The 26401-nt window shown below is 47.1% G+C and overlaps 1 protein-coding gene across 1 annotated transcript in view; it reads right to left on the reverse strand.

The window, feature by feature from the left end:
- LOC119965889 (collagen alpha-3(VI) chain-like) overlaps window positions 1–26401 on the reverse strand; it is a 153042-nt gene that overhangs the window by 18009 nt on the left and 108632 nt on the right. The window contains exons 24-28 of the mRNA XM_038796854.1: window positions 18205–18267; window positions 13330–13362; window positions 13206–13242; window positions 11971–11985; window positions 11378–11871 (exon numbers count right to left, since the gene is read on the reverse strand). Of these exons, the coding sequence (XP_038652782.1) occupies window positions 11378–11871; window positions 11971–11985; window positions 13206–13242; window positions 13330–13362; window positions 18205–18267 (642 nt within the window). The remainder of the gene's footprint in view (window positions 1–11377; window positions 11872–11970; window positions 11986–13205; window positions 13243–13329; window positions 13363–18204; window positions 18268–26401) is intronic.

A 26401-nucleotide genomic window follows, 5' to 3' on the forward strand; every position in this document is an offset into this window, starting at 1 on the left:
TGGAGAATCCTGCCCCATGTCTGTGCAGAGGGGGCGGGGAGGGACAGTATTTTCAGCAGGATGAGAATTTCTTTGACCATACAGTGTCACCAGGTTACAAATTCACTGAGTTGTACTCTGTGCCACCCTCAACATGCCCCCCCCCCCCCCCCCCCCGCCCGCCTTCCCCAGGCCCTCTTGACCCTTTGAGATTATATAGTCTGCACTGCATTCCTGTCTTCATCAGTGTCTGGCCGCCCGGCCTGTGAAGTGGGGCGCCTCTATCTTCACCACCTTTCCTTGCCAACAGGGGTACCGGTGACGGCCGCAACCAATGTTAGCGGTAGTTTCTGTGACCATATCCTGTTTCTCTCAGTGGGGGTGCTGTCCCATTAAGAGGCGGCAACTGGTTGTATGGTGATGTTCACACTGGGCAGGCAGTCGTCTCCATGCTGAGAGATTAGTGTGCAGGCAGGACTTACAGATAGGCGTGAGCAAGGGACCTGTATATTTGCTGGGTCCTTGGCTGCAGTATTATGTGGGGCCTAGGTTTTACACACATGTTGTGGCAGGGAGTTGGCTACGTTTCATGGCCAGAGGCGGGATAGATGGGATCAGGGGTGCAGCGGACAGGCAGGACCTGGAGACATCTCGTGATCCTCAATGCTGGGCTAGCTGACAGTGTCACTGGTGAGGCATTTGCTATGAGAGGAGTTGTGTATCAGGGCGGTTCCAGTGGCTACGGTGCTTGTGTCCTTTGTTTGGGGTGAGCTCTGCTAACCCCCTTCTTCCCCTGCCGTGGGGCTGCATTTCTAAGGAGTCCACTGGGGAGTGCCAACACCAGGTGGGCTGATGATTGAGCATCGTCACACCCATTCCCTTGGTGGTACAGCTGGGGTACCAGAGGGTTTCCAGATGGGTGGGCTGGGTCAGTAGTCCACAGAGCTTTTGCAAGGTTCTGTGACCAGTCAGCTGTCTTGACAACCAGGAGCCTGTAAGTTGCAGCTAGGGGGTGGGTTTAATGAATTTATAACAGCAATGGGGGTCTCAACCAGGGCACCCGAATGCACGCACGTGCCACCAAGCCGTTCCCCGTTACTTCCCGAGGTCCAGGCTTGCACCTCCAGCAAGCCTGAAAAGTTTTAAAGGTTTCCTGACCTCCTTGTTCCCCCTGAACAGCCATGGCGCCTGGGCCCCACTTGTAAATCATACCCGTGTGACTCCCGGCTGTGAGCAGTGGTGCATAATGGAGGGATGGTGGAGAATTAGGCCTCCAGCCCGTTAATCTCATTTAAATACGCAGCGCCGGCCCTAGGGTTGCTGGCGCCCCCGGCAAGCTGAACTTCAGCGCCCTTTGGGGGGCGGGGCCGAGGCGGTGGGGGAGCGGGGCCAAGGTGGTGGGGGCGGGGCCGAGGCGGTGGGGGGTGGGGCCGAGGCGGTGGGGGGGGGCGCCGAGGCGGTGGGGGGGGCGGGGGCGGGGCCGAGGGGGGGGGGGGGCGGGGAGGGGCCGAGGCGGGGGGGGACGGGGAGGGGCCGAGGCGGGGGGGCCGGGCCGGGGGGGGGCCAGGCCGGGGTGGGGCGGGGCAGGGCCGAGGCGGGGGGGGGGCGGGGAGGGGGCCGAGGCGGGGGGGGCCGGGGCGGGGCCGGGGCGGGGGGCCGGGGCGGGGGCGAGGCGGGGGGGCCAGGGCGGGGCCGAGGCGGGGGGGCCGGGGCGGGGCCGAGGCGGGGGGGAGGACGGTGGGGGGGCCGGGGGGGGGGGTGCGTGGGGGGGCCGTAGGGGGGGGCCCGGAGGGCGGAGGGGCGGGCGGAGGGGGGGGCCCGGAGGGCGGAGGGGCGGACGGAGGGGGCCGCCCTGGGGAGGGCGGGCACCGCGCATGCGCTGGTTGGCACCTGCCCAACTGCGCATGCGCGGGACCCGAGTCTCTGGCGCCCCCAACACATGGCGCCCCGGGCGACTGCCCGAGTTGCCGGTACCTTGGGCCGTCCCTGTAAATAGGTGTCTATCACCTGGTGTGGGGTGGGTAGCTCACTGCTGCCACCAGTGGTGGATCGCAGCATCTCACTGGGTTTGGCACCCGACACCAATCCCTTTATTCGGGGGACGTTCCATTCTCCGCCAATCAGGAGTCCCAATGCTGGGCAATGGAAAATCCACAATATTACTTATATATTTTATATCTATCTTCACTAAAGGCGAGGATTCTGCCAATGCCAATTGACTAAATAAGAGGGTGGGCGATGGGGCCAAGTGAAACGTTACAATAATTAAATTCTGAAATCCCAACTCCAGACTGCCCATTGCTGGCTTTAATGAAGCTGGGACTATTGGCTTCATGGACAGTTAAACCACTCCCAGGAGGCAGGTTGTCCATTTAAATATTATAATGAGGCTGTATTCCTCAAATTTAATTTGAGGAAGATGAGAGACAGACAAAAAAGATGTATAATATAAATATAGTTCGTATATATTATGTAAAATTACATTTTCAATGCCAGAGGGGTTGTTCAAAACTAATAATTTATTATCATGCCGTTTAAAATTCACCTCACTGGGGGGGGGGGGGGGGGGGGGGGGGGCATGTGGTGCAGTGGTTAGCACTGGAACTGCGGCACTGAGGACCCGGGTTTGAATCCCAGCTCTGGGTCACTGTCCATGTGGAGTTTGCACATTCTCTCCATGTCTGCGTGGGTTTCACCCCCACAACCCAAAGATGTGCTGGTTAGAGGAATTGGCCACGCTAAATTGCCCCATAATTGGGAAAAAAAAAAATTGGGTACTTTATTTTTTAAAAATTCATCTGTATCTGAAAGTACCATCATCTTTCTGGTGTGTTTGTTGGTAACCACTAGGTAATCACCACATCTTTGTGTAGTAACATAATAAAAGTCAGTCAATTAATGAGGTATAGATATATGGGCAGGATTCTCCAGTCTCGATGCTGAAATAGCGTTTGGTGATTGGCCAGAGAATCCCCGTTTGTGACAAAATAGGGGGCGGTGCTGCTTTCATGATGCTCCACCCCCTCCAAAGCATCGATGGCCTCAGAATGTTGCCTGAGGCCCATCCCCCGATGCTCCACCTCCGATTGGCCCAGGCCTCCCGACGGCATCGCTTGTGTTTGCTATATTTTGTCGGGGAGTAGGCGTGGCGGCTGCGGACTCAGTCAAGCACCGTCACAGTCGGGGGAGAGCCGATCCGTGGGCGGGGAGGACTTTCGCAGGGACTGGGGATGGTCCGGTGTTTGCGAGCTGGCCAAAGGGGGTGCACTATTTGGCAGGCCAGGTCCGCGTGCGGCCGTTGTCATGTTGCACGTCGCGCCCGCTGGAGGCCACCACTGTGCACCACGGACCCGGCAATTCTCCAGCCGTATCGGCAGCTAGAGCCGGGTGCTCTACGCTGCCGGCCTGCTAGCCCTCCACCAAGCGGACGATCGGTGGCCGTTTTGAGTCGATTTTTCAGTCGTAAAACGCCACCGTTCCCATGCCGGCGTCAGGACATAGCCTGAAAATCGGAGAATCCAGCCCATATTGCTGTCAAGAGAATACAAGTAGCAACAAAAGGAGAGATAACAGAAATAATCGTTATAAAGGATAAATAATAACTGGCATCATCCACCAGCTGAAGTTGAACAGTTGAAAGAAAAAGGAGTGGCTGCCTCGATAAAGGAGCGCAACAAATTATATCAAGATAAGGTTGGGTGGACTCTACTTTAATGCAGGTATTCCAGGTAAAACGGATGAGTAAAGGGTGTGGATTGAGACGTGGAATTGTAATACAGTAGCCATCACGGAGACATGGTTGAGGAAGGGACAGGATTGGCAGCTCAACATCCCAGGATATAGAATCTTCAGGAAATAAAGAGGGGGAGGCATTGCATTCTTAGTTAAGGAGGCAGTTACAGTAGTGAGGAGCGATGATATCTTGCAGGGACATCAAATGAAGTTTTGCGGGTAGAGTTTAGGAATAAAAGAGGGAGAGCTAGGTTGCTCGATCCTTATTATAGACTCACAGATAGTTAGCGGGAAATTGAGGAGATAATATGTGCGGAATTCGCGGAGGGGTGTAAAAATAATCAGAGGGTAATCACGTTAGGTGATTTGAACTTCCCAAAATTAATTGGGGTAACCATCATGTTAAGGGCTTAGATGGAGTAGAGTTCTTAAAGTGCATACAGGAGAACTTTTTGGCTCAATATGTAGAAGATCCAACAAGGAATGGTGTAGGGTTGGACCTAAGTCTGGGAAGTGAAGCCAGACAGATGGTTTATGTGTTGGTGGGGAAGCATTTTAGTGATAGTGACCACAACATGGTTACATTTAAATTTCTTATGGACAAAGAGATAGACAAGTTGCAAAAAAGATTTTGGATTGGGGAGAGTAGATTATAACAAAATAATGCCGGATATGGTCCAAGGTAGACTGGAAAGAGTTAAGTGTGGGGAAATCTACAGAGAGCAGTTGGGGGGGGGGGGGGGGGGGGGACCGGGGGGGGGGGGGGGGGGGGGGGGGGCTAGGGTTCGAAGATGGGTTCGAAGTATAGGCCCAAAATGTTCCCTCGATGGTAACAGGAAGGTGTAACAAACTTAGAGAACCATGGATGACCCTTAGTGATTCAGGATACGATGAGCAGGAAAAGAGAGACTTTAACAAATAAAAGGGGAGCAAGTGTGGAGAGGCTTTAGTGGAGTACAGAGAGTGCAGGATGGAGTTTGAGAAATCAATTTGGAAACCAAAGAGGAGATATTAGAAAGCTCTGGCTGATAAAAGTCGGAAAATCCCAGGATATTCTACAAGTATAGATATATATATAGATCTCGGGTAGAGAGATTTTAAGGTTCTTGAGCAAATTGTCACAGGGAGTGACACGGTATCGGAGGTATTGGCAGGCTTAAAAGTGGACAAACCTCCAGGTGTGGATGACTTGTGTCCCAGGCTGCTGCTGAGGTGGGGGAGGAGATTACTGGGGCTCTGACCCATATTTTTAATTCCTCTCTGGCCACGGGGGAGGTGTCAGAGGACTGGAGAACAGCTAATGTGGTCCCACTGTTTAACAAACGTTGTAGAGACAAGCGAGGGAACTACAGACCGGTGAGTTTCACGTCAGTGGTCGGGAAACTACCGGAGAAGATGCTGAAAGAGAAAATCTATCTCCACTTGGAGAGGCAAGGTTTGATCATGGATAGTCAGCAAGGCTTTGTCAGAGGGAGGTCTTGCCTAACAAATTTGATTGAATTGTTTGAGCATGTAACCAAGTGTGTCGATGAGAGTGGTGTAGTGATATAGTTTAGATGGATTTCAGCATAGCCTTTCACAAGGTCCCACATTGGAGACTTATTAAGAACGCAAATGCACATGGGATACAGAGTGATTTGATAAGGTGGATTCATAATTGGCTTAACGGTAGGAGACAGTAGGAGATAGACAGCTGCTTTAGTGTCTGACAGGCAGTGACCAATGGAGTACCACAGGAATCCATGCTGGGTCCCCTATTGTTTGTTTTTCATATAAATGACGATAGATGAATATGTGGGGGGGGGGGGGGGTAGGATCAGTACATTTGCGGATGACACAAAGGTTGACTGACTGCTTAACAGTGAGGTTGAGTATCTTGGGATACAGGAAGATATAGTTGGGATGGTCAAATGGGCGGATAATTGGCAGATGGCATTTAACCCTGAAAAGTGTGAGGTGTTAAACTTTGGAAGGAGTAATTTGACAAGGAAGTATAGTATGAAAGGTCTGACACTGAGAGGTTCTGCAGACAAAGGGACCTTGGCTTGTTTGTCCACAAATCTCTGAAGGCAGAATATAGACATAGACATAGAACATACAGTGCAGAAGGAGGCCATTCAGCCCATTGAATCTGCACCGACCCACTTAAGCCCTCACTTTCACCCTATCCCCGTAACCCAATAACCCCTCCTAACCGTTTTGGTCACTAAGGGCAATTTAACATGGCCAATCCACCTAACCAGCACGTCTTTGGACTGTGGGAGAAAACCGGACCACCCGGAGGAAACCCATGCAGACACGGGGAGAACATGAAGACTCCGCACAGACTGTGACCCGGTGGGGAATCGAACCTGTGACCCTGGCCCTGTGAAGCCACAGCGCTAGCCAGTGCTGCCCTAAAGAGGTTATTAGGGTAATGAAAAAGGCATATCGAACACTCGCTTTTATCAACCAGGCATAGATTACAAAAGCAGGGAGGTCATGATGGAGCTGTATAGAACTTTGGTGAAACCACAGCTGGGGTACTGTGTACAATTCTGGTCGCCACATTATAGGAAGGGTGTAATTGGACTGGAGGGGATACAGAGAAGATTCACCAGGATGTTGCCTGGGATGGAACAATTAAGTTATAAAAAGAGGTTGGACAGGCTTGGGTTGATTTCTCTGGAGCAGAGAAGATGGAGGAGTAACCTGATTGAGGTGGACAAGATTATGAGGAGAATGGACAGGGTGGATAGGGAGCAGCTGTTCCTCTTTGTTGAAAGGCCAGTGACAAGTTCAACGTGAGAGGTGAGAGGTTTAGAGGGGGTTTGAGAAAAAACGTTTTATCCAGAGAGTGGTGACAACCTGGAATGCATTGTCTGGGAGGATCGTAGGGGCAGGATGCCTCACATCCTTTAAAAAGTACCTGGACAGGGCAGGACAGTGACGCAGTGGGTTAACCCTGTTGCCTCACAGCGCTGAGGTCCCAGGTTCGATCCCGGCTCTGGGTCACTGTCCGTGTGGAGTTTGCATATTCTCCCCGTGTTTGTGTGGGTTTCACCCCCACAACCCAAAGATGTGTGCAGGTTAGGTGGATTGGCCACGCTAAATTGCCCCTTACTTGTAAAAAATTAATTGGGTACTCTAAAATTATATAAATGCAGAATGTTTGTTTGAGGTGAGGGACGCCATCAGTGTCCCTGCTGATTTCACTGGTGGGAAGTGCACCCATCTCCAGCTCCTCCGAAACCATGTTAGGGAACTGGAGCTGGAGCTGGATGAAAGTCGCATCATTTGGGAGGCAGAGGTGGTCATAGATAGTAGCTTCAGGATGTAGTTACTCCGAAGAATCAAGATAGATGGGTGAAGGTGAGAGGGCCTGGGGAGGAAGCAGTCAGTGCAGGGATCCTCTGTGGACGTTCCCCTCAGTAACAAGTATACCGCTTTGGATACTGTTGAGGGGGACGACCTACCAGGAGTAAGCCACCGTGAACGGATCTCCAGCACTGAGTCCGTCCCTGTGGCTCAGAAGAGAAGGAGGGAGAGCAGGAGAGCAATAGTTATTGGGGACTCAATAGTTAGAGGGACGGATAGCCGGTTCTGTGGCAGCGAAAGAGACTCACGGACGGTATGTTGCCTCCCGGGTGCCAGGGTCCGTGACGTCTCGGATCGTGTTTTCAGAATACTTAAGGGGTTGGGGAACAGTCACGAGTCGTGGTACACATCGGTGCCAACGACTTAGGTAAGAGAAGGGATGGGGATTTAAAACAGGAATTTAGGGAGCTAGGGTGGGAGCTGAGAGCCAGGACAAACCATGTTGTCATCTCTGGTTTGTTGCCGGTGCCACATGCTAGTGAGGTGAGGCACAGGGAGAGAGTGCAGATAAACACATGGCTGCAGGGATGGTGTAGGAGGGAAGGTTTCAGGTCCATGGATAATTGGAGCACCTTCTGGGGAAGGTGGGACCTGTACAGGCAGGACGGTTTGCGCCTGAACCAGAGGGACACTAACATCCTGGGAGAGAAATTTGCCAAGGCACTTCGGGGGGTTTAAACTAATTTGTCAGGGGGCTGGGAAAACGAGCTGTAGTCCAAAAGCCAGTGTTGAGAGTAGTGAGGTACTGAGGAGGGCATCAAGGTCGCAGGAGTGTACCGGCAGACAGAAAGGTGGGTTCAAGTGTGTCCACTTCAATGCAAGACGCATCCGGAATAAGGTAGGTGAACTTGGAGCATGGATTGGTACTTGGGACTACGATGTTGTGAGCATTACGGAGACATGGTTAGAACAGGGACAGGAATGGTTGTTGGAAGTTCCAGGGTATAGATGTTTCAGTAAGAGTAGGGAAGGTGGTAAAAGAGGTGGAGGAGTAGCATTGTTAATCAAGGATAGTTTAACAGCTGCAGAAAGGTAGTTCTTAGGGGATCTGCCTACTGAAATAATATGGGCCGAAGTTAGAAATAGGAAAGGAGCGGTCACATTGGTAGGAGTTTTCTGTAGGCCCCCAAATAGTAATATAGATGTGGAGGAAGAAATTGCAAAACAGATTATGGATAGGTGTGGAGGTCTCAGGGTAGTTGTCATGGGTAACTTTAACTTTCCAAATATTGATTGGAACCTCTATAGGTCGAACAGTTCGGATGGGGCGTTTTTTGTACAATGTGTGCAGGACGGTTTCCTGACACAATATGTGGATAGGCCGACATTGGATTTGGTACTGGGTAATGAACTGGGCCAAGTGTTAGATTTGTTTGTGGGAGAGCACTTTGGAGATAGTGACTACAATTCGGTGTTCTTTCACTATTGCAATGGAGAGGGATAGGGCCATATGGCAGGGCAAGATTTATAATTGGGGGAGGGGTAATTATGATGCAATTAGGCAAGAATTAGGGAGCATAAGATGGGAACAGAAACTGTCAGGGAAAGGCACAAGTGAAAAGTGGAGCTTGTTCAAGGAACAAATACTGTGTGTCCTTGATAAGTATGTCCCTGTCAGGCAGGGAGGAAGTGGCCATATGAGGGAACCATGGTTCACAAAAGAGGTTAAATGTCTTGTCAAGTGGAAAAAGGAAGCATATGTGAGGATGGGAAAACATGGTACAGTTGGGTAGCTTGAGGGTTACAAGGTAGCAAGGAATGAGCTAAAAAAAAAAGGGCTTAGGAGAGCTAGGAGGGGGCATGAGAAGTCCTTGGCGGGTCGGATCAAGGAAAACCCCAAGGATGTTTACTCTTATGTGAGAAATAAAAGAATGACCAGGGTGAGGGTAGGGCCGGTCAAGGACAACAATGGGAACTTGTGCATGGAGTCAGAAGAAATAGGAGAGGTGTTGAATGAATACTTTTCTTCAGTGTTCACCAAGGAGAGGGGCCATGTTTTTGAGGATGATACAGGCAGGTAGGCTGGAGAAGGTAGATGTTCTGAGGAAGGATATATTAGCAATTTTGAAAAACCTGAGGGTCGACAAGTCCCCTGGGCCAGATGGGATATATCCAAGGATTCTTTGGGAGGCAAGGGATAAGATTGCAAAGCCTTTGGCTTTGATCTTTTGGGTCCACTGGGATAGTGCCAGAGGACTGGAGAGTGGCGAATGTTGTTCCTCTGTTCAAGAAAGGGAATAGGAATGACCCTGTTAATTATAGGCCAGTTAGTATTACTTCTGTGGTCAGTAAATTAATGGAAAAGGTCCTGAAGGATAGGATTTATGACCATTTAGAAAGATGCAGCTTAATCCGGGATAGTCAACACGGATTTGTGAAGGGCAAGTCTTGCCTCACAAATTTGATTGAATTCTTTGAGGAGGTAACTAAGTGTTTAGATGAAGGTAGAGCAGTTGATGTCGTATACATGGATTTTAGCAAGGCGTTTGATAAGGTTCCCCATGGTCAGCGCATGAAGAAAGTAAGGAGGTGTGGGACAGAGGGAAATTTGGCCAATTGGATAAGTAACTGGTTATCACATAGAAGACAGAGGGTGGTGGTGGATGGAAAATTTTCAGACTGGAGACCAGTTACCAGCGGTGTACCACAGATATCAGTGCTGGGTCCTCTGCTACTTGTGATTTTTATCAATGACTTGGAGGAGGGGCTGAAGGGTTGGTCAGTATATTTACTGATGACACCAATATTGGAGGAATAGTGGATGAGTTGGAGGGCTGTTGTAGGCTGCAAAGAGACATTGATAGGATGCAGAGCTGGGCCGAAAACTGGCAGATGGAGTTTAACCCTGATAAGTGCGAGGTGATTCATTTTGGTGAAAAAAAAATTGAATACGGATTACAGGGTCAACGGTAGGGTTCTGAGGAATGTGGAGGAACAGTGAGATCTTGGAGTTCATGTCCACAGATCTCTGAAGGTTACCACTCAAGTGGATAGAGCCGTGAAGAAGGCTTATAGTGTGTTAGCGTTTAGTAACAGGGGGCTTGAGTTTAACCGCGGGGTTATGCTACAACTATACATGACCCTGGTAAGACCACATTTGGAGTATTGTGTGCAGTTCTGGTCACCTCATTATAGGAAGGATGTGGAAGCGTTGGAAAGGGTGCAAAGGAGATTTACCAGGATGCTGCCTGATTTGCAGGATAGGTATTATGAGGAAAGGTTGAGGGAGCTGGGGCTTTTCTCTTTGGAGCGGAGGAGAGTGGGAGGTGACTTAATAGAGGTTTATATGATGATGAGGGGGATAGATAGACTGGACGTTCAGAGACTATTTCCTTGGGTAGATGTAGCTGTTACGAGGGGGCATAACTATAAGATTCAGGGTGGGAGATATAGGAGGGACTGAGGTAGGTTCTTTACTCAGAGAGTGGTTAGGGTGTGGAATGGACTGCCTGCTGTGATAGTGGAGTCGGACACTTTAGGAACTTTCAAGCGGTTAATGGATAGGCACATGGAGCATACCAGAATGACAGGGAGTGGGATAGCTTGATCTTGGTTTTGGACAATGCTTGGCACAACATCGAGGGTCGAAGTGCTGTACTGTTCTATGTTCTATATTTTAAAAAAAGTACCTGGATGAGTACTTGGCATTCATAACATTCAAGGTTATGGGCCTTGGCATTAGGTGGGCAGGTCAGGGTATTTCATGCATGGGTGCAGACTCGATGGGTCAAAGTGTCTCTTCTGCACAGTAATATTCTGTGATTTTGTGAATATAAGGCTAATAATACGTTAGAAAGTGCAGGTTTACTGCGTCACTTTTTATAATTCAGCCATGGGATGTGGGCATCGCTGGCTGGGCCAGCGTTTATTACCCCTCCCTGAGGGCATTTAAGAGTCAACCACATTGCTGTGAATCTGGAGTCACATGTAAGCCAGACCAGGTAAGGAGGACAAATTTCCTTCCCTAAAGGACATAAGTGAACCAGATGGGTCTTTTTTAACGAGAATCGACAATGGTTTCATGTTTACCTTTCAAACTTTTAAAATTACATATTTTTATTAAATTCAAATTCCACCACCTGCCATGGTGGGATTCGAACCCTAATCTCCTGAACATTACCCTGGGTCTCTGGATTACTAGTCCAGTGACAATAACGCCATTGCCTTCCCATTCATGCTTGGAACTTCGACATACCATATATTGACACATGAAGAGGTTGTCCCTTGTACATTCCTCTGAGTATTTAAGTTGATGAGTCATTCGACTCCTTGTAATGGAATGAAACAATTGAACAAATTGTTTTCTCACCTTAAAAGCTCGTTTTATTTCTGGGATGTCTTTGAAGGCGATGATAACTGGAATAATGTCTGAAGCACTGAATTGTGAGGCAGCTGCAGCTATGGCGTTGGTGTCTTTGGACCCTCCGTTCGTGAAAAACACAGCTATTTTCCTCATGAGGATACCACTGCGAATCCGCTTAAAAGTATTTCTTGCAACAAATTGCATACCAACGCCGATATTCCGCCTTCTGGTTGATCGTTCATGCCCCAGCTCTTCTATTTCTTGCAGAAGTAACTGTTTTTTCCTAAAGTCTGAAAATCGGATGAAAGGCCTCGCTACATTATTGTAAGTAAGAACCGCCACACGAGCTCCGGTGGGACAGTTACTATTAGCAATGTTGATGTGCTGCAGTAAATTAATTACAATTCCCTTCATCCTTTCGAATGCATCGAGTGTGACGTCGGTAGACATATCCAGAGCAAAGGCCAGCTCAGTGGGGTACACAGGGCACTCTCTCCTTCCTGGAAAAATGCAAATGCTGTTAGTGATTAAGGACACCATTTAAGCAACAGATCAGTTTAAAACTATGGTTGTTGCAATGCTCAATGATTGTTACTTACTTTGTGAACAACAAGCTGCAGGAAAGAAAAGGGGGAAAAAAAGAGAATTAATGATTGAGGGCACACTATTTAAAATTTGACCCATCTGCCATCAGTATTAATCTGCTAGAACGTAAATTCATTTGTTCAGGGGTTGTGGTTTTGGAAATTTTCGGTGCAGTTTGCTACTTTGTACAAGAGGCTGATTTATAACTTCACTTGGAAGTGTGGTGAGCCAAATATTATTCATCTCCTGCATTTGGTAGTCACCACTGATGTATATATTGTGTATAGAGGATGTCGGTGTAGGTGTTTTGTGGTAAGGCCCTGCACTACAGGGGATGGTTCCCTGCCTGCTGGCTCCGCCCAGTAGACGGAATATAAATATGTGTGCTCCCAGTACAGCAGCCACTTCGCCGGCTACTGTAGGAGGCCACACTTCTTAAGTGTAATAAAGCCTTGATTGTATCCAACTCTCGTCTTTGTGTAATTGATCGTGCATCACTGTATTAGTCTGTCATGGACACAACAGCTTCGGGAGGATTTTCGGGTCATTCTCGCCGGCGGGAATGGGTGAGCCATGGAAAATGCCGTAGACATCAGCAGGACAGGAAATCCCGCCGACAGCCAATGGTGGTACCTCCATCGCCGGAAAACACACCGTGGGGTGGAAAATCATACCCATAACTTTATCTTTTAGAATTGATTTTGGTTACTGATTTTTCACCGGGTATTTGCGGAATCAAGTTTAGCAGGCTATCTATGGGAAGAAATTGTTGCAGTGAGAATTTTGTTCAACGCAGAAAGATACATTGCTCAGGATAAAATCATGGACCGCAATCGCAAGTTTCAATAAACCACTGCTTTATTAACTTCCTTTCACCTGCCCATTGAGCTGTGCACATTATTAATGGCAAATAGTCCGCTTTCTCAATGATTACAATGTCTACCTAATGGACATATCATCACAACGTGCCATGAAATACGATACCGGGTTCCAGCTGAGGTTGGTGCCTTGCTGGATGACCTTATATACAGGGGTTAATTGAGATACCCTGCCCCTAGCGGGAGAGCTTGCACTCCCCAAGGAGCATGGGGAAGACAAGCATTCCCACCCCGTAGATTCCGGGTGGGCGATGTTACAATTCACTCTCTGTGTTATTTGGTCAATCATTTAAAATAGTTGATGGAAAGCTACTGTTCGGAACAAATGCAACTAAACCTACATGGTTGCAACATTTAAAAGATACACTTACGACAGTTAGCTCGCACAGTTGAAATGAGTTCACATGGCTGTAAAGAAAACATGAAATTTAAAACATTGAGCAAACAATATAAATTGTCAGATTCAATATCTATTGATACATATAGGTTACATACCACGAATGAAGTGCCTGATAGTCCTTTGGGGCCCTGGAATGAGCAAAAATTAGCTTTAGAGTAAAATCACATTTTTTTCATTGATATTTACAGACCTTTGGGGTATAAAGGTAACTGAAACATTCGAATGATAAAGAAGTGTGAATGGCACGGTAGCACAGTGGTTCACACTGTTGCTTCACAGTACCAGGGTCCTAGATTTGATGCCTGGCTTGGGTCACTGTGTGGAGTTTGCACGTTCTCCCCCTGTCTGCATGGGTTTCCTCAGGGTGCTCTGGTTTCCTCCCACAGTCCAAAGATGTGCAGGTCAGGTGGATTGGCACGCTAAATTGCCCTTAATGTTCAAAATGGTTGGGTAGGGTTGCGGCGATAGGGTGGAGGCATGGGCTTAGATAGGGTGCTCTTTCCAAGGGCCAATGCAGACCCAAAGGGCCAAATGGCCTCCTTCTGCACTGTAAATTCTGTACATGAAAAGCTCCAACCAGTAGCAACAGTAAAGTATTTCAGGAGTTGATTGGCGTCTATATGAAGTTTAGTTCCACGCATGTCCAATGTAATTTGTCAGTGAACAGTGAATTTTACTCACTGGTAACTCCAAAGGCAGGTTCAAAATTTAAAGTCTCAAGTGAACTCGAAACACTTTCCTCACTGGGTGCTTCCAAGCAGAAGCACTAACCTCCAGTGTTGATGAAACAAAAGGTTGTCTAATCATTGGGCTCGATATGATTCTGGAGTTAAGTAGACAGAAACGCAACAGAGTGAACATCGTGGCTTTTGTGCCATGGCGGCGGGAGGAACTGGAAGAACAGCACCTCATCTTCCGATTAGGCACGTTACAGCCTTCCGGACTTAACATTGAGTTCAACATTTCAGACTGCGAATTCTCGCCCCCACTTTCACTCCATTTTTTATTTCTATCAATTTTTAAATTTATTTTTTTCCCTTGTTTTAAAAATTCAGAGTACCCAATTTGTTTTTCTAATTAAGGGACGATTTGGCATGGCCAGTCTACCTAACCTGCACATCTTTGGGTTGTGGGGGTGAAACCCATGCAGACACGGGGAGAATGTGCAAACTCCACACAGACAGTGACCCAGGGCTAGGATTCAAACCTGGGTCCTCAGCGTCGTCGACCCGGTGCTACCCAATGTGCCACCGTGCTGCCCTTCTATCAATTTATTTTAATTTCTTCCATTGACCTGTTTTTCCCTCACTACTGTCCCCCCCTCCAACCCCACTCGGACCATCGACTCCCTGTTCCTAGTTGCCCTTTGACACGCTGCCTGCCTTTGTTCTGCCTAGAACACATACTAATCTCTTTTAGCCTTGATTGCCCCCAATAAATTGCTTTTGTCTTTCTGTCCACAACATCTTTTCCAATCTCCACCTATCCCTGGCCCTCTATCCAGCCTCACCGCTCCACGCCCCCCTCAAAACAGACACTATTTCTAATAATAATAATCTTTATCAGTGTCACAAATAGGCTTACATTAACACTGCAATGAAGTTTCTGTGAAAATCGCCTAGTCGCCACACTATGGCGCCTGTTTGGGTCACTGAGGGGGAATTTGGAATGTCCAATTCACCTAACGTATTTAGGGACTTGTGGGAGGAAACCGGAGCACCCGGAGGAAACCCACGCAGACACGGGGAGAACGTGCAGACTCTGCACAGACAGTGACCCAAGCCGGGAATCGAACCTGGGCCCCTGACGCTGTAAAGCAACAGTGCTAACCAGTGTGCTACCATGCCGCCCAATTTCCAGTTCTCTCCAGCTTTGACAGAGAGACATCCAGACTCGAAAGGTTAGCTCCCTTCTCTCTCCACAGATGCTCTCAGACCTGCTGTGATTATCCAGCATGTTCTGTTTCTATTTCAGATCCAGCATCCGCAGACATTTGCTTTGATCTTGACTTTTGTGGTTGCGTGAAAATGGAAAATTTCATTTGTGAAAAGCAACCAATCAGAGTTGAATAGTGGAGATATGGAAATGTATGTTCTGCAGGTTGTGGTGTTTTCTGTGGAGATCAGGGACAAATTTGCAAATGTTCCTTTGGGCTGATGAAACATTTGATATACATTCTGGAAATTACATTACATCATAGTTTAGTTTATATCAGCTGCAGGTGAGCCACATTTTACTTCCATCCCATACTTCCTTATTGGTTTTTCATGTGCATCATATCTTTGCAACCGCAATTTGGCAATTGCCTTAGTTGTCTGGACCCCTGGTAGTGTATTCTATAATAATATTGTATAATGTATTCATAAATAGGCTTGATTTGGGGTTCCCACAGTGAATCTCTAGAATCCCTACAGTGCAGAAGGAGGCCATTTGTCCCATCGAGTTTGCACTGGCCCTTCAAAAGAGCACTGTACCTAGGCCCAATCCCTGGGGCACTAAGGGCAATTTAGCATGGCCAATCCACTTAACATCTATGGATGTGGGAGGAAACCGGAGCACCCGGAGGAAACCCATGCAGATATGGGGAGAAAGCGGCAACTCCACACAGTCACCTGAGGTAGAAATTTATCCCGGGTCCCTGGCGCTGGGAGCCACCATGCCACCCCATTCTATGGGATGATAAATGCACTCGAGTCAATTATTCAAATAACCTTCCTTCTCCCTCAAACCTATTAAATATTGATAGTTATAGAATAACTTGTTTTTTTCTCCAGGTTTATTCCTTCCTCTCCTAGAGATGCTGGTATGTGATTCCATTGCTGCCGTCAAAACTTTGCTAACTCACCCAGCTGGTCGTTCTTCATACAAATGGTGGACAGTATCACAGTGGCAGTCCAATTTTATTCTCGCCTGACCTCGCAGACTGTGCCTGTGCTTTGCTGGTGTCTATTCATTCTAACCTATAGCTCTGGCCTGTTACTCTGCTGCGTTGTGTATTTCAACCAATAACCAGCATTTGCAAAGTGGCTTAAACACAGCGAAAAACATCCCAGGTGCTGCACACGCTTAAAAATGGAGATATTAGGAAGAGAGGCAAATAATTTGATCAAAGAGGTGAAGTTCTGTGTGTTTCTTTAAAGGAGGGAAGGGGAGTGAGGTGGTCAGAGTTGCTGTGTTGAGGGGAGAGATTCCTGAATGTGGCACCTCAGCAATTGAAGGCACTGAAATGTATGCCAGTTATTTAAAATAGCTTTTCAATGTACTTCCCTCCAATTTTCAGAAAATTCAAATGCAAAAACATTGAGTAAAATTGGCTAAATCTTCTAACTACAAGTAGCTGGGCGTTGAATGTCATTGACAAAGATCTCTGCAATTTTTTTGAAATACATGTCCGAATGTGCATTCCTGCATTGGTGACATATGGCAACTTCACTCGACTCATTCCGAAGATGAGGGGGTTATCCTATGAGGAAAGGTTGAACATGTTGGGCCCATACCCATTGGAGTTTGGAAGAATGAGAGGATGGATATAGAGGGATTCAGCACAAGAAAATGCTGAGGGTTTTAGCACTGGTTGATATCATGACCAGTACAGGCTTGGAGGGCAGAAGGGCCTGTTTCTGTGCTGTATTGTTCTTTGTTCTTTGTCTTATTGAAACATCCAAGCTCCTGAGGGGATTATTTAGGGGAAATACCGGGAGGGTGTTTCCACTTGTGGGGGAGATGGGAAAAAAGCCACAGTTTATGGAGAGGAAGTTTCCCCTTAAGAGGAAGATTAAAAACATTGGGTCCGATTTTCCCACTGCGTTGCACCCGGCGCAGACCATGTTGCTCCGGGAGCATCACGACAGAGGCCGAAATCAGGCTTCGCGCTGGGCACAAAACTGGGCGCAAGTCACCTTTTCCATGCATCCAGAGAATCATATTTAAATGAGCCATTATGTGTGACCTAATTGAGGCCAGGTTCTCCTGGTGCCCGGGGGTCACCAGCTGCACCGGTGAGGCCTCAACCGGGTGCTAATTTATACTGGTTAGCAAGAGAGGAGACCAGGCATGATGGCCACTCTGGGGATCTCTGAGGCCATTGGTCAGGAAGAGGGCAGGATAGCACCCTAGTAGTACCAACCTACCAGTGTCAGCCTGGTGCTAGTTTGGCACAGCCAGAGTGCTCGGGTGCCCAAGTTAGTAATGCCTAGGGTTGAGGTCTGGAGGGGGGAACCATACCCATGAAAGAGGGGGTGAAGGGTGGCTATGAAGAGTGGGGGGGTGAAGGGAATATGAAGGGGTTTCATAAAGATTGGGAGGGTGAAGGGGGGTCATGAATGGGGGGGGGGGGGCGGAGGGGTTGTCTGGAAGGGGGGCCCTCAGTAACCCCATAGCTGAAATATGCTTACTTCAGGGGAGGTAATGCCTATGTCTGCAGGGGATGGTTTTGTCCATGGGTGGTGGATGTGAGGGACCCTCAAGCTCACTTGTAGATTGAGGTACCTTTGCAAAATGGCGCCCCGATCTCGGAGAAGTGAGTCTTGTCCGCGAGTTCAGCTCCCCACTGCAGGGGCTCAAAGGATATGTGGGGAGGGGGGTGGAAAGGTGGGATCAGGCCTTTGAGTTGGATGATCAGCTACGATCATAATGAATGGCGGCGCAGGCTTGAAGGGCAGAATGGCCTCCGCCTGCTCCTATTTTTTATATATCTATGCGGAGAATTTTTCTCTCTCAAAGGAACAATAGTTTGTGGAATTCTCTTCTCCAGAAGACAGCAGAGGCTGGGTCATCGAATTTCTGAGTTTGGTAGATTTTTGATAGACAAAGGGTTAGGGGGGCAGAAATGGGAAAGTAGAGTTGAAACCACAACCGGATCATCCATGTTCTTATCGTATAGTGGAATAGGCTCAAAGGGCTGAATGGCCCATTACTGCTACTAATTTCAATGTTCCTTATTAACTTAGTAATACAACTCTCCACCTTACCTTTATTCCAAGATATCCAATCTCTCCTGGTTCACCAAGATCACCAGGATCACCAGCATTACCCTGGAAAGAAAGTGAGCATGTCACATTCTTTCATAGAGATGTTTATTAGTTGGTTATTAATAGATGATTACTAATAGCACTGGAGTTACACACGTGTGTGACTACTTTAATTATATTGCTAATAGACTGGAAATTGAAATCCATAATAACTTTTATTTCGGTAGAGTATACCAAGTATATATATATATATATATTAAAACAAACTGAATTGCGTTAAAAAATTGGTGCGCATAAGCAATTAAATAATGAACAGAAGTAAGGGGATACTAAATTTAAATGTATATATATATATATTTATGAAATAACATCATTAAATAATGTGACAGACTTTTAAGCACCATTTTGGGACTGCAGAAATCCAGTCACTACAATTCATGAGTCATGTGGGGACTCCAGGATGCTTCATATGTCCTGGATAGCCACACGTGCAGGAGCTTCCTACACTTTCTCAAACTTAAGTTCAGTATGCCTGAGCATGAGAAATGGTCAGTTTCATTGAATGGCATTGGGGAGGCTGAGAATTTCCTGAAATGAAGTTTCAGGAGGCAGTCACCTTGCCGGTACAGAGAATTCCGGAGGATCATAAGGGATGGTGGTTGGAACAGCCATGCCATGCTGGGATCCACCCGGAGTCTGCTGCATTCAAACCAGTTCACAGCACTGATTACCACTGAAGGTGATGGCACCCCAGGGAAGGACAGTGTAGAGCATAGCCTCAGCAACATGGAGCAAATAGCTGTGCCGGGGGAACACAGAAAAGAGGAGAAATGTAGCGTTCACAGGGAATTCAACAGCTGATGGACAAGTAGTATGGTAGTACTTCCAGTGTTCCGGTAAGGCATTAATAATTTGTTTATGTTCCATGACAATGTCCCCAGGTCCTTCGATACTTTGATACAATGCTTTAATGATTGCACAAAACGTTCAGTCAATACATTCGTTGCAGGATGATGTAGAGCCGATTTGATATGGTATTTACCATTTCCCATCAAGATGTCTTCAAACTCCTTAGAAGTAAACTGCATACCATTGTCACTTACAATCTGCTTCGGTGTTCCAAATCTTAATGAATATTTCATCTAGTTTTTCAATGGACACCTCAGTCACCATTGACTTCATTATCGTGACTTTTGGCCATTTTGAGTGTGCGTACACAATCACTAAGAACATGTGACCTTCCAGTGGTCCAGCATAATCAATGTATATTCTTTGACATGACTGTGTCAGCCATTCCCATTGATGTAACGGTGGAGTGTTCCTTAATTTTGCACAGGATTGACATTGCCGTACTTCCTCTTCAATTTGAGCATCTAATGCTGGCCACCAAAGATAACTGTGTGCCACTTCCTTCATCCTCGCCACACCAGGATGTCCCTCATGCAGTTGCTAAAGGTCTTTACTATGTAAGCACAGAGGAATAATCACACGGATTGCCCATAATAGAACTCCATTCTACACTGTCAACTCAAGTCTTCATGTAAGGTAGGGCTTGAGATCTGGAACATCGGATAACGTTCCTTTTTGGACCAAGTCCGTCACATTCCCCATCACTGGATCGGTTCTCATATATCATTGAACTTGACATGAAATCACAGGTGCCTTATTCACGAGTGAGAAGTACAGGATGTTGACGAAATGTTCTTCTGGTTCATGTTTGACTTGTAACGGCAATCGTGACAAAGCGTCAGCATTTGCATGCTGTTGTGACTTGCAACATTGGATATCGTAAGTGTACATGACAATATCAGTGACTAACTTTGCAATCTACTAGCTGCCAAAGAAGGAATACCTTTATCCAGCCCAGAGATTGTCATCGAGAGTTGGTGATCTGTCAAAAGAGTGAAATGATGCACAGATACCTTCTTTTACCAAAACTTATGCTCAAAACCTCTTTTTCTAACAGAGCATAATTCATTTCTTGACTAGTAAAAGTGCAAATGTTATCGGTCGTTCCTCTCCTGAAGGGATTATGTACAAGTCAACTGAACCAACCAGTCTGGATGGACTACACCCCAGGGTCCTGAAGGAGATAGCTGAGGAGATTGTGGAGGCATTGGTGGCGAACCTTCAGGAATCACTGGAGGCCGAGGTCCCAGGTTCGATTCCGGCTCTGGGTCACTGTCCGTGTGGAGTTTGCACATTCTCCCCGTGTTTGCGTGGGTTTCACCAACACAACCCAAAGATGTGCAAGGTAGGTGGATTGAACACGCTAAATTGCCCCTTAATTGGAAAAAATGAATTGGGTACACTAAATTTATTTTTAAAAAAGGAATCACTGGAAGCAGGGAGGGTCCCAGAAGACTGAAAAATGGCTAATGTAACACCCCTGTTTAAGTAAGAGAGAGGCAGAAGACAGGAAATTATAAGTCAGTTAGCCTGACTTCGGTCGTTGGTAAGATGTTAGAGTCAATTATAAAGGGCCAAATTGCAAAGTGCTTGGAAGTGCATGGTAAATAGGGCTGAGTCAGTATGGCTTTGTCAATGGGAGGTCATGCCTGACAAATTGGTTAGAATTCTTTGAGGAGGTAATGAGGAAGTTAGACAAGGGAGAGCCAGTGCGCCTGATCTATTTGGGTTTCCAGAAAACATTTAACAAGGTGGCATACAGGACGGTGCTAAATAAGATAAGAGCCCAAGGTATTCGGGGCATGGATAGAGAATTGGCTGACTGGCAGAAGGCAGAGAATAGGGATAAAGGGGTCTTTTTCGGGATGGCAGCCGGTGACTAATGGTGTTCCACAGGGGTCAGTGTTGGGATTGATTGATTGATTGATATTTATTGTCACAACTTTTCGCAATATACATTAAAGATCTGGAAGAAGGAACTGAGGCCATTGTTGCTAAGTTTGAAGATGGTACAAAGATGTGTAGAGGGACAGGTAGTGCTGAGGAAGCGGGGAGGCTGCAGAAGGACTTGGACAGGCTCGGAGAGTGAGCAAAGAAGTGGCAGATGGAATACAATGTGGATAAGTGTGAGGGTATGCACTTTGGTAGGAAGAATAGAGGCGTAGACTATTTTCTAAATGGGGAAAGGCTTCAGAATTCTGAAGGACAAAGGGACCCAGGGGTCCTATTTCAGGATTCTCATAAGGTTAACGTTCAGGTTCAGTTGGCAGTTAGGAAGGCAAATGCAATGTCAGCATTCATTTTGAGAGGGCTGGAGTACAAGAGCAGGGATGAGCTGCTGAGGCTGTATAAGCCTTGGTCAGACTACATTTGGAATATTGTATATAAGAAAGAATGTGCTGGGCTTGGAAAGAGTCTAGAGGAGGTTCACAAGAATGATCCCAGGAATGAAGGGCTTGTCATATGAGGAGCGGTTGAGGATTCTGAGTCAGTACTCATTGGAGTTCAGAAGGATGAAGGGGGGATCTTATTGAAACATATAGGGCGCGATTCACCGGACTCACGACGCGTCGGAGAATAGCGGGTGGCGCAAATTTTTACGGCCACGCTGGTCCGACGCCCTCCCACTATTCTCCCTCCCCGCCCCCATGGCCGCCCCCCGACACGAATCACTGCTCGCCGTTTTTTTACGGCGAGCAGCGATTCTCCCCTGGCCGATGGGCCGATTTCCAAGGCCTTTACGGCCGTTTTTACGAACTAAAAACACACCTGCTCTCACCGTTCGTAAAAACGGCCGGAAAGTGCCGTTCTGGGGAACCATGGCACCGATTGGCACGGCCGCACCACGGTCGTGCCAAGGGTGCCATGGGCCCGCGATCGGTGCTCACCGATCGCGGGGAGCGGGTACTTACCCCGCGCACTCTTTCTTACTCCGCCGCCCCGATGGATCCGTCCGCGGGGCTTCTGAGGGGCATAACGGCCCGCGCATGCGCGGGTTTCACGCATATGCGTGATGACGCCATCCGCGCATGCGCGGGTTGGAGTCGTCCAATCCGCGCATGGGCGGCTGACGTCATCATACGCGTCAGCCGTCGCTACCTTTGGCGCGCGGGCTTAGCGAAAGTTGTTAAGCCCGCGATGACGGAGTTCACGGCTGCGCGATGCTAGCCCCGACCGGGGAGCATAATCGGATCCCGGTCGGGGGCGCGGAGGCTGCCGTCAACCACGACCGGTTTCACGGCAGCCTTCACGACTCTCCGCATTTGCGGAGAATCGCGCCCATAGAATATTGATAGGCTGAGATAGTGTGGATGTGGATAGGATTTTCCACTAGTAGGAGAGATTAGAACCCAAGGGCACAGTCCAAGTCTTTCTGCAGCCTCCCCGCTTCCTCAGCACTACCTGTCCCTCTACATATCTTTGCATCATCTGCAAACTTAGCAACAATGGCCTCAGTTCCTTCTTCCAGATCTTTAATGTATATTGCGAAAAGGGCACAGAGTCAGACTGAAGAGACGATTGTATAAAACTTTGATATGGAGGAATTTTTTCAGCCGGAGGGTGATGAATCTGTGGAACTCTTTGCCGCAGAAGGCTGTGGAGGCCAAGTCACTGAGTGTCTTTAAGAGATAGATAGGTTCTTGATTAATAAGGGGATCAGGGATTACGGGGAGAAGGCAGGAGAATGGGGATGAGAAATATGTCATCCATGATCGAATGGCGGAGCAGTCTCAATGGGCCGATTGGCCTAATGTTGCCCCTATATCGTATGGTCGTTATGGCCTAACTCCATAGGGTGAGGCACCGCAAGCAAGCTGCAACTTCAGCTTTGGATTATAATGAACCAACAGCTCTGACTTCTGTAAAGTTTCTTTTACTTTGTTGTATGCATTTTCACATTTTTCTGACCAGTGCCATGTCTGTTTGGCACAGAGCAAATTGTGTAAAGTCTTTAATCATGTTGCTGACCATAATAATTATTCAATCCTGAAAACCACCTTAATTGTGTCTCATTTTGAGGATGCGGTGCTTTTAAGATTGCTGACATTTTCTTCGGCTCCTTGTGTAAGCCATCTTTGTCGATGTTATGACCTAGGTAATTTATATATGATTTGAAAATGAAAATGAAAATCGCTTATTGTCACGAGTAGGCTTCAAATGAAGTTACTGTGAAAAGCCCCTAGTCGCCACATTCCGGCGCCTGTTCGGGGAGGCTGTTACGGGAATCAAACCATGCTGCTGGCTTGCCTTGGTCTGCTTTCAAAGCCAGCGATTAGCCCAGTGAGCTAAACAGCCCCTGTTTGAAAAACTCACGCTTCTTCTTTTTTAACTCTGAAATTGTGGCTGTACAAACACTTTCCAAATTCTTCAAGTGTTCCTGTTCACTTGAACCAGTGATGAGGATGTCATCTAACTAACATTACTCTCCATTCAGCCTACTTAGAATTTGATCCATGGATCTTTCAAAAAGAGCAGGTGCAGATGTTATTCCAAAAGGAAGTCTTCTGTAACAAAACAGACCTTTATGCATCAATGTGGTGAGCAGTGGCTGTAATTCAACAGCCTCATTCATCTGCAGATATACCTGTGAAAAGCCAATTTTACTGAATTCCTGCCCTCCAGAAAGTCCAGTAGACAAGTCCTCAATCAGCAGCAGTGGATAATGATCTGCACACAATATTGGGTTAATAGTTGTTTTAAAATCATCACAAATTCTCAACGAGCCATCACAGTTTAAGACAGGACCTGATGGCGTTACCCAATCAGCAGCAGGTTCAATGACTCTTGTTCATACTTAGTCTTTCTAGTTCTTCTTCAACATTTGGCCTGATGGTGTATGGTATGGTTCTAGCTTTGAGACATTTGGGTGTGTTGCCGGGCTTGATTTTTAGGTGTACCTCAACTCCAGTCTTAGAGCCTCGCGAGGCTTCGAACACCTTCTCGTACTTCATCAAAAGCTGTTGCAAGTTGCTCTTTGAATCCACTTGTTATGATGCTGTTTCCCAGTTAAGCCTAATCTTAGCCAACCATGCTGTCAAACCGAGCAGAAAAAGTTCCACGGATAACATGAAGAAGCAACTTTGCCATCTATCCATTTGTTTCTACTTTCACCATAATACATCCTTTTAATTGTACAGCCTCTTCAGCCCAGACCCTACTCATTTCAGTGCGAGCAAGTTTTGCTCAACTGTCGGTCTTCTTATTAACAGCTGCAGTCAAAATTTTAGTTTTTGCACCTGCAGCATTTGCGGCAGTGTCTGTGTGTGAGTCGTTCCTGGGAATCTTCCGTTGATCCCGATGCCACCTCCACTGTTCAGCTGACAAAAAAATAATAATTTCTCAGCGGTTTTTCTGCCTCAATCCTCGTTGTCAGTTTTCTCTCATGTCATGTCTCTTTATTGCCATATAGAGGAAAGGTAAGGAAGTGCCCACAATCTGGATTCTTGTAAAATATGATGAGAGGTTTAGTAAGAGATGTTACTTGTACAGTCAAAGATGGTGAACTGCCTAAACCCCGTGCAAACTCTGCTGACAACACTACACATCACATGATGTAAAACCAGCAGGAATGTATTCTCTGATACTCAAGAAGTCAACACCATCCAGGACAAAGCGGCCCACTTGATTGGCACCCCTTCCACAAACATTCACACGCTCCATCACCGATGAACAGTAGCAGCCGTGTGTGCACCACCTACAAGATGCACTGCAGGAACTCACCAAGGCTCTGTTAGGCAGCACCTTCCAAACCCACTACCACTACCATCTAGAAGGACAAGGGCAGCAGATGCATGGGAACACCACCACTTGGAAGTTCCCCTCCAAGTCACTCATCATCCAGACTTGGAAATACACTACCATTCCTTCACTGTCGCTGGGTCAAAATCCTGTAACTCCCTCTCTTATGGCACAGTGGGTTTACCTATACCACATGGACTACGCAGTTCAATAAGGCACTCACCAACACCTTCTCAAGGGCAATTAAGGATGGGCAACAAATACTGGCCTAGCCAGTGAAGCCCACATCCTGAAAAAAATGACTGAAAAGAAAACGTAATAGTTTATATGAACAGAGAGGGCTGGGTTTCCCTAAGAATGCTTCTATTCTTGTTTATATATAGATCTATATACATCTCAGTAACTACTTGAGGTTGCAAGTTTGCTTTGCTGGATCTAGTCTCTTAGTCAGGACACATTGCATTATAATTACATTAGCAGTTACATAAGTATTAGGTGCTTCTGCTGTTGACCCTTTACAGCATTCATTCACAAGTCTTCGAAGGAAAAACAACAAGTTGAGAAAGCTGTTAAAAAGATATACGGAATCCTTGAAATTATTGTGGTGAATGTGTAACCACTATAATTCACACTGTACATTACTGTGTCCCTGTGGGCTCCATCTGTGAGCCGTTGCATGGCTCTGCCCACACGGGGAGATGAGGAGCATGTACAGGGCTCCGCCCTTGGCTCGGCCCCCTTCAGGAAGTATAAGTGCTGCGGTCCCGCGAGTCCACCTTCAGTTCAGCTAGTCGCAGGCAGGCTCAGTTGTAAGCCGATTAAAGCCACAGTTTACTCCACCTCATGTCTCTGGTTGAATTGATGGTGGCATCAATTATAAAAATAGGAATAAAGTACAAAAGCAAGGAAGTTAGATTAAACGTTTATAAGTCACTGGTTAGATCCCAGCTGGTGTAGTGTGGTCAGTTCTGTCCACCAAACATTCAGAATTCCGTTAATAGAGAGGATTTACCAAAATGGTACCAGGGATCAAATATTTTAAGTTTTGTGGAGAGACTAGGGAAATCAGAGGTGTCCTCCTTCGAACAGAGTAGATTCGGGGGAAATCTTCTCGAAGAGTCCAAAATCATTAAGTGTTTTGATGGAATAATTGAAGGGAGACTTTCGGTTGGCAGCATGGTCAGTCACCAGAGGCCATAGATTGAAATGGCTGGCAAAGAGGTGACACGCTGAAACATTTCATTCACACAGCAAGGTATTATGAACTCAAATGCACTGCCTGAAAGGGCAGTGAAAGTGGATTCGATAACAACTTGTGAAAAGAAATCGGATAAATCCGTGAAGAAAATCTCATTGGCCTTCAGGGAAAGAGCGACGGGAACTAATTGCAGAGCTCTTTCAAAGAGCTAGCAGTGGTACGCTGGGCTGAATGGTCTTTTTTGCTGCAAAAGCCTATGGTTCTGATTTAGTCTTGGACCATTTTCGTAGCTTGTTTCTCTTTGAACCCATTTCAATGATATTCTTTATGTCAAACATTTATAAGAACATC

This window comes from Scyliorhinus canicula, chromosome 5, assembly GCF_902713615.1.
Source record: "Scyliorhinus canicula chromosome 5, sScyCan1.1, whole genome shotgun sequence".
In the NCBI taxonomy this organism is placed as follows: Eukaryota; Metazoa; Chordata; class Chondrichthyes; order Carcharhiniformes; family Scyliorhinidae; genus Scyliorhinus; species Scyliorhinus canicula.